General features: G+C 45.4%; 1 protein-coding gene across 1 annotated transcript; it reads right to left on the bottom strand.

The window, feature by feature from the left end:
* Positions 1–793: 793 nt before the first annotated feature.
* Positions 794–16,504, bottom strand: taf2 (TAF2 RNA polymerase II, TATA box binding protein (TBP)-associated factor). Its single transcript, XM_017468199.3, has 26 exons — positions 16,152–16,504; positions 15,992–16,046; positions 14,989–15,149; positions 14,749–14,867; positions 13,679–13,820; positions 13,273–13,504; positions 12,646–12,830; positions 12,090–12,203; positions 11,005–11,104; positions 10,725–10,810; positions 10,370–10,505; positions 9,901–10,055; positions 9,569–9,683; positions 8,845–8,954; positions 7,813–7,878; positions 7,038–7,290; positions 6,806–6,946; positions 6,577–6,687; positions 6,253–6,446; positions 5,829–5,968; positions 4,752–4,821; positions 4,521–4,630; positions 3,497–3,699; positions 2,430–2,588; positions 2,105–2,207; positions 794–1,971 (listed from the first exon to the last, which is right to left on the bottom strand). Exons 1-26 carry the CDS (start codon positions 16,199–16,201, stop codon positions 1,691–1,693), a joined length of 3,591 nt encoding a protein of 1,196 aa, XP_017323688.1. The 5' UTR covers positions 16,202–16,504; the 3' UTR covers positions 794–1,690.
* Between the last annotated feature and the right edge of the window lie 685 nt (positions 16,505–17,189).

Genomic DNA, 17,189 nt, shown 5'->3' with positions numbered 1-17,189 from the left:
ACTCCATTTCAGACACCGCGGACGCTTGTCGGAGTCTTACTTAGCAGATCGTCTTCCCAGAATAACGCCGAGCCTTGAAGTGCGAAGGTATCAACGCGAACGGCGAAAATATGGGAAGGATTCAACTACGTTCATAACGTGCCTAGCATTAGCGCAGTCTCGAATCGTTTCTTGCCTAAAAACCCGACTGCGGTTTGGGGCTCAAGTTAACGCCGGTTCGCTAGACACCGAAGAAGTTGGGAGAAATTGTTGGAGGTTGCCTAGACTAAGCTAAACATCAGCTGTCTGAAACGCAAGAAAATGTTTATTTTAAAGTTGAAGTTCAATTAAAACACGTCCCGAGACTAACGCGTCTTGTTCGACTAGTGTGTGAGGGCCAGGAAACGGTTTGAATACGGAAGGTTTAGGTCGGTGGGCGTTCGAAAAGAAAGAAAGAAAAGTGTTTACATTAGAGAAGTTCATTACGAGAGTACGTGTTGGGTTTTGTTTATTACTTTGGCCTTACTTACCTCAGTTTTGTGAAATCTTGGTCTCTCAACATTACCCTAGAACACACCACCACGATGCCAACGCTAGCATTCTAGCCAACTCAACTACCTACACGTTGGCGTTTCGGTTAGACATTAACTAACTTCAGCTAGCTAACTATCATTACCTGCTAGTTCACGTGGTTATCGTTGGATTTACACCGCTAACCGCTCGCTCAAGCATCCGTCGTTAGCTAGCTAACCGGCATCGGTAGTTTTGTAGTAGTTTACTAATCCGTTTAAAAAGGAAATGAGAATGACAACTCTTTTATAAAAGGGATCAGATTTATTCATTTCAGAAAAGATTATAAAAGTTATGTTATAAAACCCCACCCGCTTCCTCCATCAGATCCCACCCAAGCGGTGGCTGAAGCTCCGCCCATCACGGGACGTCGTGTGTGGGGCGGCTGCCGGACCTCGATGCCGTCGGATCGTGTGTGTAAAAAAATTAAAAAAAAATTAAAAAAACAGAGGGAGGATTTGACATAGTTTAGGAGTTAGCGTGAACTAGCCGTGTTACTAGCGAAGTCAGTTCTTTAAAAAGAAAAAGTTCAACATTGCGCGATCCCGGTGGTGCGCGTTCGTGCGTTTTCACGATAAAATGACTCGAGACACAAGACACAGGTCGTTATTTAAACGTTCGACACAAAGAAAAACAAACAAACAAAAAAACGGCGTACCACGAGGCAACGAGCATGTTATTAGAAAACGAATCACGACGAAACATGGGGTTGTTGAACTTTTTGGAGAACTTTCCGTTTGTGCTAGCATGTGCTACCTACGCTAGTTACTTCAAACTAATGGAAGTCGTTAAACGTATGAGAATTTCACCGGTCTACCTGAGGAAATGCTAACATTAGCATTGCTATTCGTAATGCTCAGCTAATGCACAACATGGCTGGCAATACTGCTCCTTTTAACTGGGAAGCAATAAAATTAGCGAATGTTCTAGAACCACTGCATTCGATTGATACGGTTGGGACGCAAATACAGTTAGGACCATTTGTGACACTTTCTTTTTTTTTTTGCATTGAGATGAGCTTTGCGTGAGAGGGAGGGGGGAGGTGGGGTGATTTGGAACTCCTACAAGCGGTCCCACAACATTTTGAGATTCTAGACGTGACGGCGTTTCTTCTAATGACCCTTCGGTTAGAAAGCGTGTGTCAGTCGGACAGCGAGAGCGAGCGGCCGCTCGCAGGGCTGTTACCGAAGCTGTGGATGTCGCGCTCCTTTTCTTTGTCCTTGTCCTTGCTTTCATGCTTGTGTTTGTGCTTGTGCTTGTGTTTGTGCTTCTTCTTCTTTTTCTTGTGCTCATGGTGGTGGTGGTGGTGATGGTGGTGGTGCTTGGAGGAGGAAGAGGACGACGCGGCCTCCTTAGCGAAGGTCTGGACAGGCGTGGATGGCATGGGCATAACGACCTGCTCCACGACAGGAGGCTCTCGACCTGTGGACGGAATCGAACGCATATTTTTTTCCCATGAAATATACGAATGACATTTTCATGAATTCGCAGCAGGGTTAAAACCTGTTGATAAAACATTTGAACACTGATTATTATGGTATGTCGCGCAGCTTGCCTGGTGTTGACGGCCTATCCAGGATGTTCAGGTGGTGGTAGATGAACGCTCGGCTGTCGTGAACCGTGTCCATGTCGATATCCTCGTCCTCTTGCATTGGAAACTGAGAACGAGAACGAACCGCGTAACGTTTACGCAAATATACACGGTCAACGATGTATTAATAAACGTTCAGCGAGGATCGGCTAACGCATTCTACTAGGGTACCCAAATGACCCCCTGTCTGTGTTTTTTTCTTGTCTTCAAAACAATCTGCACCCCCCTTCCGATCTCTCCTCTCTCCAGAGCGCCCCCTGGTGGAGAACCATTGCTCTATGGAACTCACCCGGCCCTTGGCGACTATTTTTCCTGGCGGCTCGTCCTGCAGCACCTGCCCAGGTTCGGGGGGCGAAGCCAAAGGAGTCTCCGCCTTCCTCTTCAGGCCCTGTGGGGTGAGGGCTATGCCGCCCAAAACCGGCTCCATGACGACATGCTCCTCCTTAACCTGGAATAATAAATAAATAAATAAATAAAAATTAAAAATAAACAAAAGGATTACATCAAAACACTATTTTGTATCTAACTGCACACTCGCTTAAAAATCCACCATCTGGCTGTAATTTTTTTTCTTCCCCCAACTGCGAGAGTACACGGATTTTAACAGTGACAAAACAGTGGCATTCATTTGAGGAATTTTCAACAACTTAAAAACAGTGGATTAAAAGCGTGACAAAATCCCACGCACGCGTCCCGATTTCACGGGGTCCATCTAGTACCTCGCGGCCACGTCGAGCACGGAACTGTTAGCGCGCAATAGTAAAAGTATATGCAATGCATATTTTGCAGGAACGTGACGTGCTGGGTCGAGTGCTACTCCGTAGGCCGGTGAACAACGAGCGTGGAAGCCGTTCTGTTCAATTAAACCGAATTTCCATTGGTTCGTCGGATAAACTAGACCGCTATTAGACGATTATTTCAGTGCTTGCTATCTTCTCGCTCAATCGTCAACGTAATGGTCTTTTTTGTTTTCATTTATAAAGTCTTGCGTTTTTATGTTGCATCAAACACACAGAAGCCGCTTGATATGGAACGCCAACTGTGGCAAGAAAAACATGATTATGGTTGATACTCTGTGGCTCCGATGCCAAATTCCGACCCTACCGTCGGAACATGGCAGCGGAAGCCGCCGTTAAATCGGGCCACGCAACGTTTTTCCGATCGTTACGCTTTTCCAGTAGCAAAAAAAATATATAATAATAATAATAATAATTCCAAATGCATCGACTCGAGAAAAATCTGGCAACCTCAAGCAGGTCAATTTTCAAAATCTGAACAGAAAAATCAAACACTGCGTTCATAAACCCTCTCTGGGAAAGGTGGAACTTTCTCGGCATGAACACTGGCGCAACTCACACTGCCGACGAAGATTATCTCGGGTGTGAGGTCAGGACCTTCCTGATCTGATTTGATGGTGGGGTTCAGGACGGCCTTCTTCTCCTTCAGGTTGAGGACGAGGCCGAGTTCTGGCAGCGGCAGACACGAGGGCCTGGTCAGACCAAACAGCGTGTGGTACAGGTTTACAGCGTCACAGCGCAAACGCCAGTCATGGCAGGTACCTGGGGAAAAGACAAAAAATACGCAACACGCGTCACTAATCCGGCTTTCCTTACTTTTCTTCATGGCATACATACATACGTGTGTGTGTGTATATATATATATATATATATATATATATATATATATATATATATAAAATATACGTTCCTGAAGTGGGATGTGCAGTGGGATATAAATATCTGAAGTAGATGTTTTACTTAATAAACGGCTTTGTCTGACATTTTGTGTTGGTTTAAAAAGATGAAAATCAGATGGCAGTGCTCGTCAGTCCCACTGAAAGAAAAGGGGGTATGGCCTCTCACTCCCGCTCAATAATCGCACACCGAAGCTGGAAAAACAACTGGAACAACGCTGCGTATGCTTTTTTAACTTCAAAACCTGAAAGAGAAAAGCTGCCAGGTTTCGCTTTTCTTGGCACGCGAGCTTCGAAATTCAGGAGTGAGGCCTTCGGAGACTAAAACCGACGACGGAACGAGCGGGACCGGTTTAAAATCACAGCCAGGAGTTGCAAAAGCGCCAAATCCGTAAGGAGCGCAGCCGGCCGTCCCGAGAGGGATACGGGCGGGCCTTTGTGTTGCGCATTAAACTGCGCTTTATGAGATCTTCCATGTCGCGGGGCGTAGCGAATTAATTAAGCGGAAACACGGCATGTACGCTGGGATGGCGGAATAAACTCGGAAAGATCGGCGCACGATCGTCAATCCACAGTCCGGAAGGAAGGCACACCTGAGATTATAAGCCCCGCCCCAAAACCAGCCCAGAATCGGTACAGACCGGGCGTGGCCTACGAGTTATTATAACGATTCCCAGTCGGTCTTACCAGAGTTCATCAGTTTCCACAGTTGGTCCACGAGAGCCTCGGTGCACAGAGGAGACTCCGCGGCTTTGGTGAAGGGGGGATTCCTCGACAGCATGCTGAGAATCTTGTGTCTGCAAAAAGCCGTTAACGCAAAGGAGAAAAGAAAGCTAAAATCCCGTATCAGAAAATCCAAAATGGAGGGATCCAACTGTTTGGATTTCATTGTGCATTCAACAAACAATAATCACTGACCTGACGTAGTGCACGGGATCGTTCTGGACCATGTCCAACAGCCACTGAAACTCCTCGGCGCTCCTGTCGACTGGCAATAAAAACGCAACAGCACGCACGTCACGTCACGCTGCACAATTAATCCAAGCTCGATCGCGATTACGATTTTCACTGCCCACGATTACATGAACAAGATCGACTGCGATGATGTCGTTTAAAGTTTTTCTCCGCTGCAGATCAAATCAAGCGCTTCCTAAACTTACAGCCAATCACCATAGAGCGGCGCGGGGACGACGTCATTTTGTAACGGCGAAACCCGGAAACGGGTTAGCGTTTTAGCGCTCGAGCTACCAGCTTCGCGTCGAGCTTGAAATCATAACGCTGACATGTTGCTAAACGGGACTACGGACGTTGTCGGGGACGTTAAACGTCATCGCGCCGAACAGGAATAAACGTTGTAGATAAACTGGTTCGGGTGTGCTGTGCACAATTCCGGAAAAAAAAAAAACAAACAAAAAAAAAAAACCTGGATGGAGATTCCTCCACAGAGCAAATCCGTATTATGGAAAATCAAGTTTGGGAAAGTTGTCGGAAGCGTGGTGATGGTGACGTTGAAGTCGAGCGGCCGTGGTGTAGATCGTTGACAGCGTACGGTTAGCTGTTTATCTCTGGAGATTGTATTTAGGCTTCAAACTTCATAAAAGTTGCGTTCATTTGTGAAAATGATCTCGATGGATGAAACGTGTTAGTGTTGTAAACTTTTGTTGATCACAGAGATACAATCCAATATGTGAAAACCCTATTGGGTATTGGGTTCCGGTACAAAATGGCGTCGTCCCTGCGCCACCGCTCTATTGGGTGATCTGTCCGAGTCTCTCCTCCTATAACCACCGTTATTGCCGTTTCTGCCTTCGCCTGAATTGTTTTCATTTGGTTGCATATTGTTATATTTGATGCGTATTTTCATTTGGTTGATGGTTATTGATGTTTTGCTTCTACGGGATGATGCACTTTAAGGACCAGGCTAATTTGATGCAACGATTCGTACATTAGCATGCTTAGACTGAACAGACAACGGTTGGAAATGAAAAGGTAAACCTCTCGTATAGTCGACCACAGCCTCGAGCGCAGCAACTCTCACGTCCACAAAATGGCCGTACTCCGCGTAGGCTTTAAACAGGCTCGGGTCGCTGGGGATGTGTCCGTTCTTCTGCAGCATCCTGATGGCCCGTAGGCAGCTACGACACAGAACGTTTGTTAGTGTTCGCACGGTACTCTCAGGACGATGCGTCGCAATATCAAGAGAACCATCAGCAAAGCGCCCGTCGTACCCAAACAATACGGATATTTTCAATAGTTCGGTCATAATAAGTTTTGGATACGTTTACTTACACTTCATATTACGGAGATGCGTCACGTCCGATCCGCACGTATGTAAACAGTTTTAATGGACTCGTACAAATCATTCGTTCCTATTTTCCCATCTTACAGGGCTGAAATTCCAACCCGTCTCTCTCCGTACCTGACGGTGATGGCGTTCCGGTAGCTAGGCAGCAGTTTCTCCATGTTGAGGAAGCGCGTCACTTCCTCCAGGATGAGCTTGACGTCGGCGTTCAGACTGTCCACCGTGCGCACCTCGTTATTGATGCTGATGGCCGGCGTTAAGGAGTTGGTCAGGGCTTCGATCAGGTCGGCGCGGTAGTAATTATCTGAAAACTGGAAGATCGGGAGGAGGACGCGGCGTCTGAATGCACGATATAAGACGCTCGACAAGTACAAATGCGAGGAGGTCTAGTACCAACAATAACGAGACGCGGTTTGTTTGCGGCGAAGCTCGACGCCTCACCTTATTCTTCCCGTTATCGTTGTACTTGATGAGGTCCAGAATGAAGTTGAGCACCTCCTTGGGACAGAGATTCTGCACGTCCCTGAGCAAAGCCATAGCCACCGGCATGGTCTAATAATAATAATAATAAAAAAATAAATAATAGTAAAACCACGAGAAATAAGATTTAAACGCGCAGCTTATGGTCGTGACGTGTCGTAAGAGAACACCGAACGACGTCGCCTGGTACCTTCTGCAGGAAGTAGCTCTGGAAGTTAATGAAGTTGTTGGTCTTGACAATGTTGGGGCAGCTCTTGCAGCAGAACATGCGCGTGAAGAGGGACTTCATGGCTGGAGGGCCTTGCCAGGTGCTCACCATGGAGTTGGCAATCTGAAAATTCGCAGAATTCACGGAGAGCGTGAATGATTTGGTTCTGCTCACGGCATGATGAGACCTTGAAAGACGACGCTCGCGTCCTTACCTTGGCCAGGCAGAAGCATGCCTGCATGCGCACTTTGTAGAAGCACTGCTCGTGCTCGAGGATGTCGGTGAGGGCGAGGCGAGAGGCGGCCGTGGGGAATTTCTCCAGCGCCACAATCGCCTCCTCCTGTGCCACCACGTCTCGCTCGTAGCGCAGCTGGTACTGCCACATGAAGTCGGCCTGCGCCAGCTCCACCTTCCTTAGCACTGCCATGTCGGGGTCGATCCGGATCCACAGCAGCGGCGAGTCCGCACTGAAACGCATCGGAAGTACACGCGGTCTTATCATTAACGTATCGTCGGTATAGCCTTCGGTTTTGCAAGGCGCTGGAAATAAGTACCGGCCTCAACGCGGTTCATAATTTAACCTAACAGACTGAAAACGCCACAACTTCCTGTTGTGTCTGGCTTCTGACTCGATTACGTTTCTCAGTTGAGAGTAAATCTTTACATTTACGCTAGTCAATCAGGTTTCCAGGCAACCAAAACACAGGGACTGTTGTTAACCGATTCATGAAAAGCTAGTTGGGCAGAGCGGCTGCTCTGAAGCTTTAAGACTAAAGTCACTAATGTATAACGGAGGTCTGTCTCGCACGAAAATGTTTTCCACCTCAAACCACGTCTAGCTCTTCGGCGAATTCGCACAGACTTAAACCACCGATGTGGTTTAGGACGGTGTGAGACATCGCGTTTCTCCCTAGACCCCCTGCATTCTTTATCCTGAAATCTAAATACCGCAGCAGAGATGTTTAAAAAAAGAAAAAAAAAAGTCTTACTCCATCGCAGACAGGTCCATGTCCACCTCTTCTCCATTCATCAGAGGGATTTTCTTCTTCTTGTTCCTTAAAAAACACGGAAATGTTTATAAGGGGGGGCGGGGGGGTTCCACAAATGATCATTGTAGAGGGGAAAAAAAATCAGGAGTCAGTGGGAATTTTGGAGAGTTACGTCACGCAGACACAACGCCAACTTAACATTGTTTCTAATTCATTAATGCTGCTCTAACATTGATCTGAATGAAGTGTACTTTGGCTCGATTCAAGACAAACAGCGCCATCTAGCATCTAGAATAAATATATCGTTAAACACAATATAAGCAGGTATTATCCAAGCTAACATTCCTTCTAAATGTCGTTGTTTTTCGCACGTGGTAACATACTGTTAATGTTCCATTGATTTATGGACACATGCAAGAAATACGTGCAACAGTTGTCAATTCACGGATATGGAAACAGTCCGGACAATTTTTATTCCTTACTGCCTGTAGAAAGACGTCTATTCCACAAAGTCAATCGGACCTACGGTTCATGAGGACAAGTTTTTTCAAAATGTACTGGAAAGTCTATCATGGCAGACTTTATGGGTCCAAAATGGGTTTTTTGTGCACCCTGAGAAATAAGGCATGTACGCCAATTTTCAGACAAAAATCACGTAGATATTTGGGCGTGGCCTATAGCACCACCTATGGGCTCGCGTGGGCCATTTTTGGTGTGAGAGTTACTCGCGGCCTGTACTATCAATGTGCCAAATTTCAAAACGTTTTACCATACAGATCTTGATTTATTGGGCACTTTATGGAGATTAGGAGAATAACAATACGAAGAGCAATAAGAATCCTAAAAAAAAAAAAATATATTATTATTATTTTTTTTAATCCACTCCGTGACAAGATCACAACTATGTGCTGAGGTTACAGTATGTCTTAAGAAGTTTCGTGTTTACAAATTATGTTGAATTTTCACTTAAGGTTTGAAGAGATGGGAATTTTAAGAAAGCATCTAGTGGAGCCACTGTTGTGAAAGATGAACCTCCTGCTTTTGGAATGACAGGGGATGTCATGCTTGAGGCTGTTCTCTTCAATCTGCAGCGTGTGGTTGAAGGATCCGTCCAGCTCCTGGACAGTCACTTTGATGGGGCCCTGCGCAGATGGATCATAAGAAATACAAGCAAAATGAATCCATGAATGGATTTTTGGATGTCTGGTTCTCAATAAACAACCCATAAACCCCAATCAATATCTGATGAATGGTATAAACTCAGCAGGGAAAGACTTTCTAAGCCTACTAAGAGAACAGTACGATCATATCGAATGTTTATAAGTCAGTCAAGATATCCTTCATGGTCCTAAAAATGCAAGATATTATGCTTTCAAAAGCTTAAATTATTCCTAAACAAGATTTTCCACTTTTAAAAACGTCATATTAAAAGGTACAGACACCCACCCTACAACCTGCCATAAAGTCTGTTAGCTCAGCATCAGTCCTGGTTACACTGGAAGGTCCAGGCAAATGAAAACAGAAGATGTAAATAATTTCGGTGGTAACTAACACCAATGTTATCGGATGTTAACTGCGATGATAGCTACGATAAATGTGCCGTGAAATATACTACGCTTTCATTCTACGCGTTAGAAAAAAAAAAGTGTGCTGGACCGTGCGTTTCATTGAATGAATTTGAGTAGTTCCGGGAAAAAAAAAAAAAAAGAAAGAAAGAAAAAGTTATTTCTGGAATTTTTCACGCGCTCGGACTTACCACGTATTTCTGAGTGCCGGAGGACATGTAATCCTGACGGATCTCCAGCTCCAGCACGTTCCTTTTCCTGTTGAAGGCAAAGCTCCCAAAGAACTTAACCACCCCACTCTGGTCTCTGACAGCAAAGAGCTCAGGAAGCGACATAACGAGGAAGGAAAACGGACGCATAAACATTAATATCGTAAAAAAAAAAAAAGATCGGATATCAAGATCCGATACCGTGTGACAGCATTCGCACTTAGGTCACATGCTATCACTTTGCCATGTACTCGTCCTGTACAGACGATCGATCAAATTCGCCCGAAACCCTGCTGGTGCCATGGAAAGGATACACCCACTGCTTGATCAAGGGCCCAATGTCCTTCCCGGACACGTTGGAAATGGACTTGAGAAACCAAGACGTGGACAGAAGCATCTGGCTCCACATGTGCGACTGGTACTTCTGCGACGACGCCGTGCTGGCCAGGCTTAACAACTTGTTGAACACCTGAGGAATGAATCTGTAAGCTTTAAAACGTATAAAAGGAACGCTCTAACGACCCGTTATACCCGTCATAAACCAGTACTGAAAATCCGAGCGCGTTTGCACACCCGTAGGTCCGCGTCGGAGCCAAATCGGTCCTTTGCGATTTGGTTTTACGTCAAACCAAAAAGCATCATCGATGTGAGTTTACACACTGAAGGCATCTTTAGGGTATCCATGTAGGACCAGCCGCACTAGCACTAGTGCTAACGTGCGGCGGGTAAACTCGATAACTAGAACTTAAAAAGGGTGTGTGTGGGTGCGCAGACTTTTGTTACCTGCAGCATGAACTCCATACTGATCCGGTTCTCGATCAGCCTCATGACCAGGTGTGCCTTGCACTGGAACATTCTGTAGTACTCCCAGGACAGCGTGTGCGGGTGTTTGATGGAGAAATGCAAGTGCGGAGTAGGGCTGTAACAAACAAACGTGTGTGGTTTACATACGTCACGTGTTCCGCTCGTTCTGGATCGGTGTCGAAGTCATTTAAAATAATAACGCCACAGCCAGCAGGATATGGACAAACAATTGTGGTAGTATGTGGTATAATTTTCATATGGAATGCATTATATCTGTTCATTTGTGTGCTTGATTGGCCAGGACGTGGCAGTTCGAGCACACGATGGGCGTTACCCGTCTTTTTCTTTTCCTACGGCGAACGTGGGGTGCAGCAGGACGCCTCCTGTTTTCAGCTCATATTCCACAATCCTGTCCAGTTCCTGTCCGGGGAAAAAACAACAAAAAACCCCCCTCAGCAATTTATTTATATATATATATATATATATATATATATATATATATATATATATATATATATATATATATATATATATATATATATCTGTCTATATATAAATTCCAAAGAAACTCAATTCAAGCTAGTCCTCAAAAATCCATCGTGTCCCATCCTCACCTCCCTGATCCAGTGGCGATACTCGTTGACGCCGAACGTCTTCTTCAGGTACAGGCCGTAGATGTAGCCCGAGATGCCCTTCAACACCCATTCATCAGACCTGCAGGCCGAATACGAGGGGTTTTTAAACTCGTTTTTGATCCCTAAACTAATCCACAGTATCACGTGTGGAACTCGGTGTGTGATACAAGTGATTGTTGGCACACGTCTAACGGTGACGCGTTTCGGCAGACCGCGCCCTCGTGGACCATTTCTTAACACGCCGGGTGGACATACTGTCCCGGTCTTCGGAGTAGGAACGAAAACCAGCGTCCGATCGAATCGCGCTTAAACGGGAGAAACGTTCCAGCTGGTTTAAACCGTAGGTTCGAAAGGGAGGTGAGGCGACAGTTTAGTTTTAAACGATTAGCACGCACTTTTGGCGAGAATGATGTCATTGTGAGATATTTTAAAGGAAAACATTTGCATAATGCTTTCAGAATGAGAATAGACGCTCCGAGCACCCATCTGGTCAGCTTTCCATATGGTAAAAGTCGCTTGGAAAAGCAACGTGAAGCTCAGATGCTGAGGCGGGGGAAATGAAGAGAAAAGGAGGAGGAGGAGGAGGAAATCTGGAACGATAGCCAAGTTTCTCGGTCGCCTGTCTCCAATTACAGCCCTGAACAACATTAAACCACACGACGGACTCCACTCAGGCGACTGTTCTCAATCACCGAGCACGTCTGGTTACGCAACTGGGCTCGGGCGAGTCCAAATAAAAAAAGCGGAACCGCAGCCTGAACATCTGATTCGGGTTTTAGAACAACGGGGTGCATTGTGTCCGAGTTTCGCGTACCTAGTCGAATTTCCACATCTTTGAGCTAGGAGGTTTGGGTTTTATGTCGCAACAGGCACAAAACCCACAGCGCGTTGTATCTGATGTTTTAAACGCACACGTCACGTGCGTTTCAAATGAAAACCTACTACTTGTTTCACGGTACTTCCAAAGTTTCCGGTGGGAATGGCGGCGTCTTCGGGCGTTCGGCGGATAACGAGCGACTGTAATAAATGAGTCATCGTCCAAACCTGATGGCGTGCGCGCTCACCATGACATGCGTGAGATGAAGCAGCCGAAGAACTGTTGCGCCAGGCCCTGTGCCAGACAGCGGCGCGTTACTGGCGTCTGGTCTATAATCATTCCGCTGTGCAGCAGGTTTGTACTGTAAAAGGGGGAGGGGCAAATAAACAATTATTCAAAATGCCACACAATTATTTGAAGAATACATACTCGATTACGGAAAGCCGTCGACCCGTCTATCTCTCCGTTAGTCTGTCTGACAGTTTACCCAGCCACCCACCCATCCATAATGAGTCTTTATTAATCACATATACATTACAGCACATTGAAATTCTTTTCTTCGCATACCCCAGCATGTCAGGAAGCTGGGGTCAGAGCACAGGGTTAAGGGCCTTGCTTGCTAAGGGCCCAACAGTGGCAGCTTGGCAGTGCTGGGGCTTGAACCCCCGACCTTCTGATCAGTAACCCAGAGCCTTAACCGCCACTGTCCATCTACCCGTCCGTTATCTCCACCAGAATAGTGTAACGTTACAGATACAAGAACGTCAGATCTCCTTGATGCACCTTTTCAGCCCCAACCTCACCTGAAAATGCTCATGGAGGCATAGGAGGAGACCTGCGTGTAGGCCTCGTCCACAAACACGGTCTTGAAGCAGGAGTACGGGTAACGGCAGGTCAGGATTTCCTCATAGAACTCGAACACCTCGTGTAGGTAGGACATGGTGTGTTTAAGCAGCGGCAGCAGCTGAGGCAGGCAGAAATGAGTCACCTAAAATAAAATGATATATATACACACACGCACACACACGTTACATCTCAACCAACAAACATCAGGAGTTGATTGAGAAACCCTCATCCTGTCCTGTTCACATGCACAACTCTTTTTTTTCTTCTCCTTTTCCCTGAAGTAATGGGAACGTTTGCACTATGGAGAGATTTGCTACAGGCACAGTTACCCTATTTTAAAAAATATATATATTTTTAATTCATTCTCATGAAGGGCGCCAATAGTTCTGAAACTGACTGTACAGCAATACGTTCGACATTAGCTTTACATCGCCATCCAGTGGTCAAAAGTGGACATGTATCTATGTATGTATGTATGTATATAATATATATATATATATATATATATATATATATATATATATATATATATATATATATATATATATATATATAGATGTCTCGGATTACGATCAAAGTCCCACCTCATGCATGTAGGGGTCCACGAGGATCTCGAACGGCCCCACTGCCAGCGAGATGTTGGGCGCGGCGGTCGGGATGGGCAGCACGTAATGAAAAGTCTTCTTGCGCATGTCGTGAGTGTAGACAGTCTCCATGAGGTCACCACACGACACGGCCACCATGGAGGCGTCCACGGTGAACTCCAGCTTCCACGTGCACAGCTCCGAGTACGAGTCCACGCAGGGGAACCAGAACCTGCACGTGACGCACGTCAACGTCGTCCGAGGTTAAACGAGTAGCGTTTTTTCCTGACACGATATCTAAGTCCTTTAAGAAATATGGAACACCACTACTGAACATTGGACGCGTTTATATTAGGCCTTTCGCGGAAAATACGCCGAGACCTAGCGCGGGAAATGATTCGTTTACCGTGTGGAATTCTGGTATCCGCAGGAGAAGACGTGAGCTCCCCTCTCGGCCATGCTGCCCTCCGTGTCAGGCACAACGAAGTGCAGCCCGCCCTTCGGCTGGTCCAGCGAGAACTCGATGTACACCTTCAGCACCTTCATCTCTGATAGAAACACCACAGACACAAAGAGTGTGAGAGAGAGAGAGAAGCTAAATATCTCTGAATTGCTCCTTAATTAAAAGCAAGTCTTTTCGGCTGACACACGATATAAATAAAAAAATTTTTATGGCCAAAGAGAGTCAGGATTTAACATCGGTTTAGCATCTCATCCAAAAGCCATCACTACACCAGGGGCATTAGGCCCCACACCAACCAGGTGAGCACCCCCTGCTGGCCTCCCTAATACCACTTCCAGCAGCAACCTTAGTTTTCCCCAAGAGGTCTCCCATCCAAGTACTGTCCAGGCTCAACCCTGCTTAGCTTCAGTGGGAAACCAGGAGAGTGCTGCACAGTGATATGGCTCTGGCAGACCCCAACTTCCTAATACACCGGGCTATGCGAGGAAAAACTGTAAAGCACTACACTGTGCTGTAACGAACTGTGCATGATCGATTCATTTCATTCCGACATCAAATGGAGCAAAAGTTAGACACAAATGTACACGGAACCAACGGTGGCGCTGTTGGCACTATGTCCGATTAACTTTTTACTTCATACAGATCCACAGGCAGCCACAGACTTTAGAGTAGAATAATAACAACACTAAATACGCAATAGGCGCGTGCTTGGCCCCTAACGACGGCCCCCTCGTCACGAATAAACTCTCTAAAGATTTACAATCCCAATCCAAAATTTCATTCATCATTAACAACAACAACAACAAAAACAACGCGAGTCTTGACACGGGCTGCTATGTGAACGTAAATAAATAACTGACTTATTCTGTCTCTATATCTGTCCCGTTCGAAATTTCAGCACAAAGAAGCAAACTGTAGACACCAAACACGATATTCACGTTTATGAGCTGATCCGAATCACTGAAACGTTGCGCTCTGGGGACTGGTTTTCCCACGAGCGGCCGCGGACTCACCGTCTCCCTGCTTCCACAGCTCAGCGGGCACTTTAATAGAGAGCTCTCCATTTCCAGCATCAGGATCCACAGCGCTCACTGCTGCAGCATAGGCACTGGAGAAATAGTTCAGATTCCGCCTGCGGGACACAACAAATAAACGTTGCCCTAAACGTGATCTTACACAAGTGTGTGTTGGAGCTCATATCTACAGTATCTGCAAACACCGGCGTATAAAAGGTCATGACGTGCAACGCTCACTGCTTGGACTCGTGGTGGCAGACCTCCAGCGTGGGGTCGTTGTAAAGGAACGGCGCTTCCAGCTCGTTCACGCGCACCCTGTAGATGCGGCACTGCTTGCTGTTCAGCTTGATGCGGTTCAGGTTCACCACGCTGGGGAAGATGGTCAACTCCACATAGCCCTGAATTCAAACACGGTTAATACAACGTTTCCTAATTCAGACGTAATGCAAGTCAGCCAGTTCACCAGTCATTCAAACAGTCCGTCCGTCAGTCGGTCTATTATCCGGTCCAGCAATCCATCAGCTACAGTGGCGCTTGAAAGCTTGTGAGCCCTTTAGAACGTTCTAGATATGCGCACAAATATGGCCTAAAACATCATCAGATTTTCACACAAATCCGAGAAGCAGATGAAGAGAACCTGATTAAACAAATGAGACTAAATTATTACACTTGGTCATTTATTCATTTATTGGTCATGCGTCCGGGACAGGCCGGGACGGGACGGGTTGCCAGCGTTGATGGAACAACACGTTCTCCAGTACACCAGCGAGTTCGAAATGTCCGTGAACCGTGTCTCAACAGGATGTTTTCTGGAGAGGGGAAATCTAGAACGAACAGTTCGAGCATGTTTGAAATAGTCGGTAATGTCAGGGATCGAGCCTCTTAAGCCGGACACCAAACCGAACGAACCAAAAGTATTGATTTAGACTTGTCGAGAAGACTAACAGGGGTGAAAATGCTAGTGAATAGGTCCGACTGTCATTATGTCGGTCTTCCTGACTTGTATAATAGCAGATTCTGAATAAGGTGGCAGGATCTAGAGGAGACATGGCAGCATATTTAATCCAGAAGCATTCCAATGATCATGCAAAACATAAATATGGAGATTTCTGATTTCCAGTGTAATCACTACTACTAGAACAAATAACAACAACAAACACACATGTGTTGTGTATCCACATTCCTTATTCACTTTAATCATTGAAGCAGGAGTACAAACACACTGAAATATTCTACTCACAATGACTGACTTCCTCTGGAAGTTGATGTTGTTTATGCACACCACCTGGTGGGTTGTATAAGGGGGGCACACAGAACCTGTTAAAATCACACACCGGTGCAAACCATGCAAGACTGGAAATGAGTAAAACACGTGAAAAGAAGACTGCTGGGATACTTATAATTTATAAGGTCGCGGACTCTCGAAGCCCTTGTCCTTCTTGCGGTTCATTTCCGGAGCCAGTCCAGCAGATCTCAGACGGAAATGAGTCCTGAGAGCAAAAACCGAATGCTTTTCTGGCAGAATAAAACAACGGGATGTTATAGCTGCCTGGCTAACTTGCACTGCAAGACGCCGCCAAGCTTTTTAAAACTATCAGATTACAGTATAATCCCTCCGAGAAAGGACTGTAGGTATTGTCATCCTCCGTGTTTCTATTGTGCATTTTAGAAGACACAGTCTCTTCGGACGGCTCAGCCAGCACTGACCGTCCACAAGCCGATGGCAGCCATTTTGTTCGTAACCTTTGACCTCCCGCGTAAAATCCAGGAAGAAGCCCGGCTGTAAACCCGGATGTTTTAATAGCCTCGTATTTCAGGTTCATGTTCTGATAAATTGAAAGTTTAATTAAATTGTGACAATTTGTAGTAAATTTAAGTTTAAATAATTTTAACTGGTAAAAAAAAATAAAAATGTGAGTTTTATTTGTTTTTGTCGAGTTTTAACGCGGGGACAAATCAGACATGGCCTTATCCGGGAATTTTGTTTGTACTCAAATCAAAAAAGCTAAATGATAAAATAATAATAATAATAATAATAATAATAATAATAATAATAATAATAATAATAAAGAGGAAATTTGAGCACTTGAAGCGCATTCACGGTCTGTGCAGTGCGCATGCGCAAACATTCACAGCGGCTCCCTGTCATGTGCTTCTGGCTTTCCTTTGGTTATCAAGAAAAGTTAAATAAATCTTTATTTTATTTATTTATTTTTTTAAGCCATCGGACAAAAAAAAAAAAAAAAAACATTATTCTTGGAAACTTATTGGACACTTACTTAAGTCCAATCAAGTTAATCTGTCTAATTTTGTTCATGTTGCCTATATATGTAGGCTATTTAGGAATACATAAATATGTGTGTATATATAAACTGAATACAGATTGGCATTCAAATGATGTTTGGGTTGGTATTAAGGGTTCCAATGTGTGCCCAGGA

This window comes from Ictalurus punctatus, chromosome 1 (assembly GCF_001660625.3).
Source record: "Ictalurus punctatus breed USDA103 chromosome 1, Coco_2.0, whole genome shotgun sequence".
NCBI lineage: Eukaryota > Metazoa > Chordata > Actinopteri > Siluriformes > Ictaluridae > Ictalurus > Ictalurus punctatus.
Note: the sequence above shows the minus strand (reverse complement) of the source record. Positions and strands in the feature narration are given on the sequence as shown.

Excerpts from the sequence above, each read along its gene's own strand:
- taf2 (XM_017468199.3), bottom strand. The coding sequence starts at position 16,201 with ATGAACCGCAAGAAGGACAAGGGCTTCGAGAGTCCGCGACCTTATAAA. Across the intron at positions 12,831-13,272 it reads TGGACCCCTACATGCATGAG|GTGACTCATTTCTGCCTGCC; the intron begins GTGGGACTTTGA and ends ATTTTATTTTAG. Across the intron at positions 9,684-9,900 it reads CCCTTGATCAAGCAGTGGGT|AGACCAGAGTGGGGTGGTTA; the intron begins GTATCCTTTCCA and ends CTTTGCTGTCAG.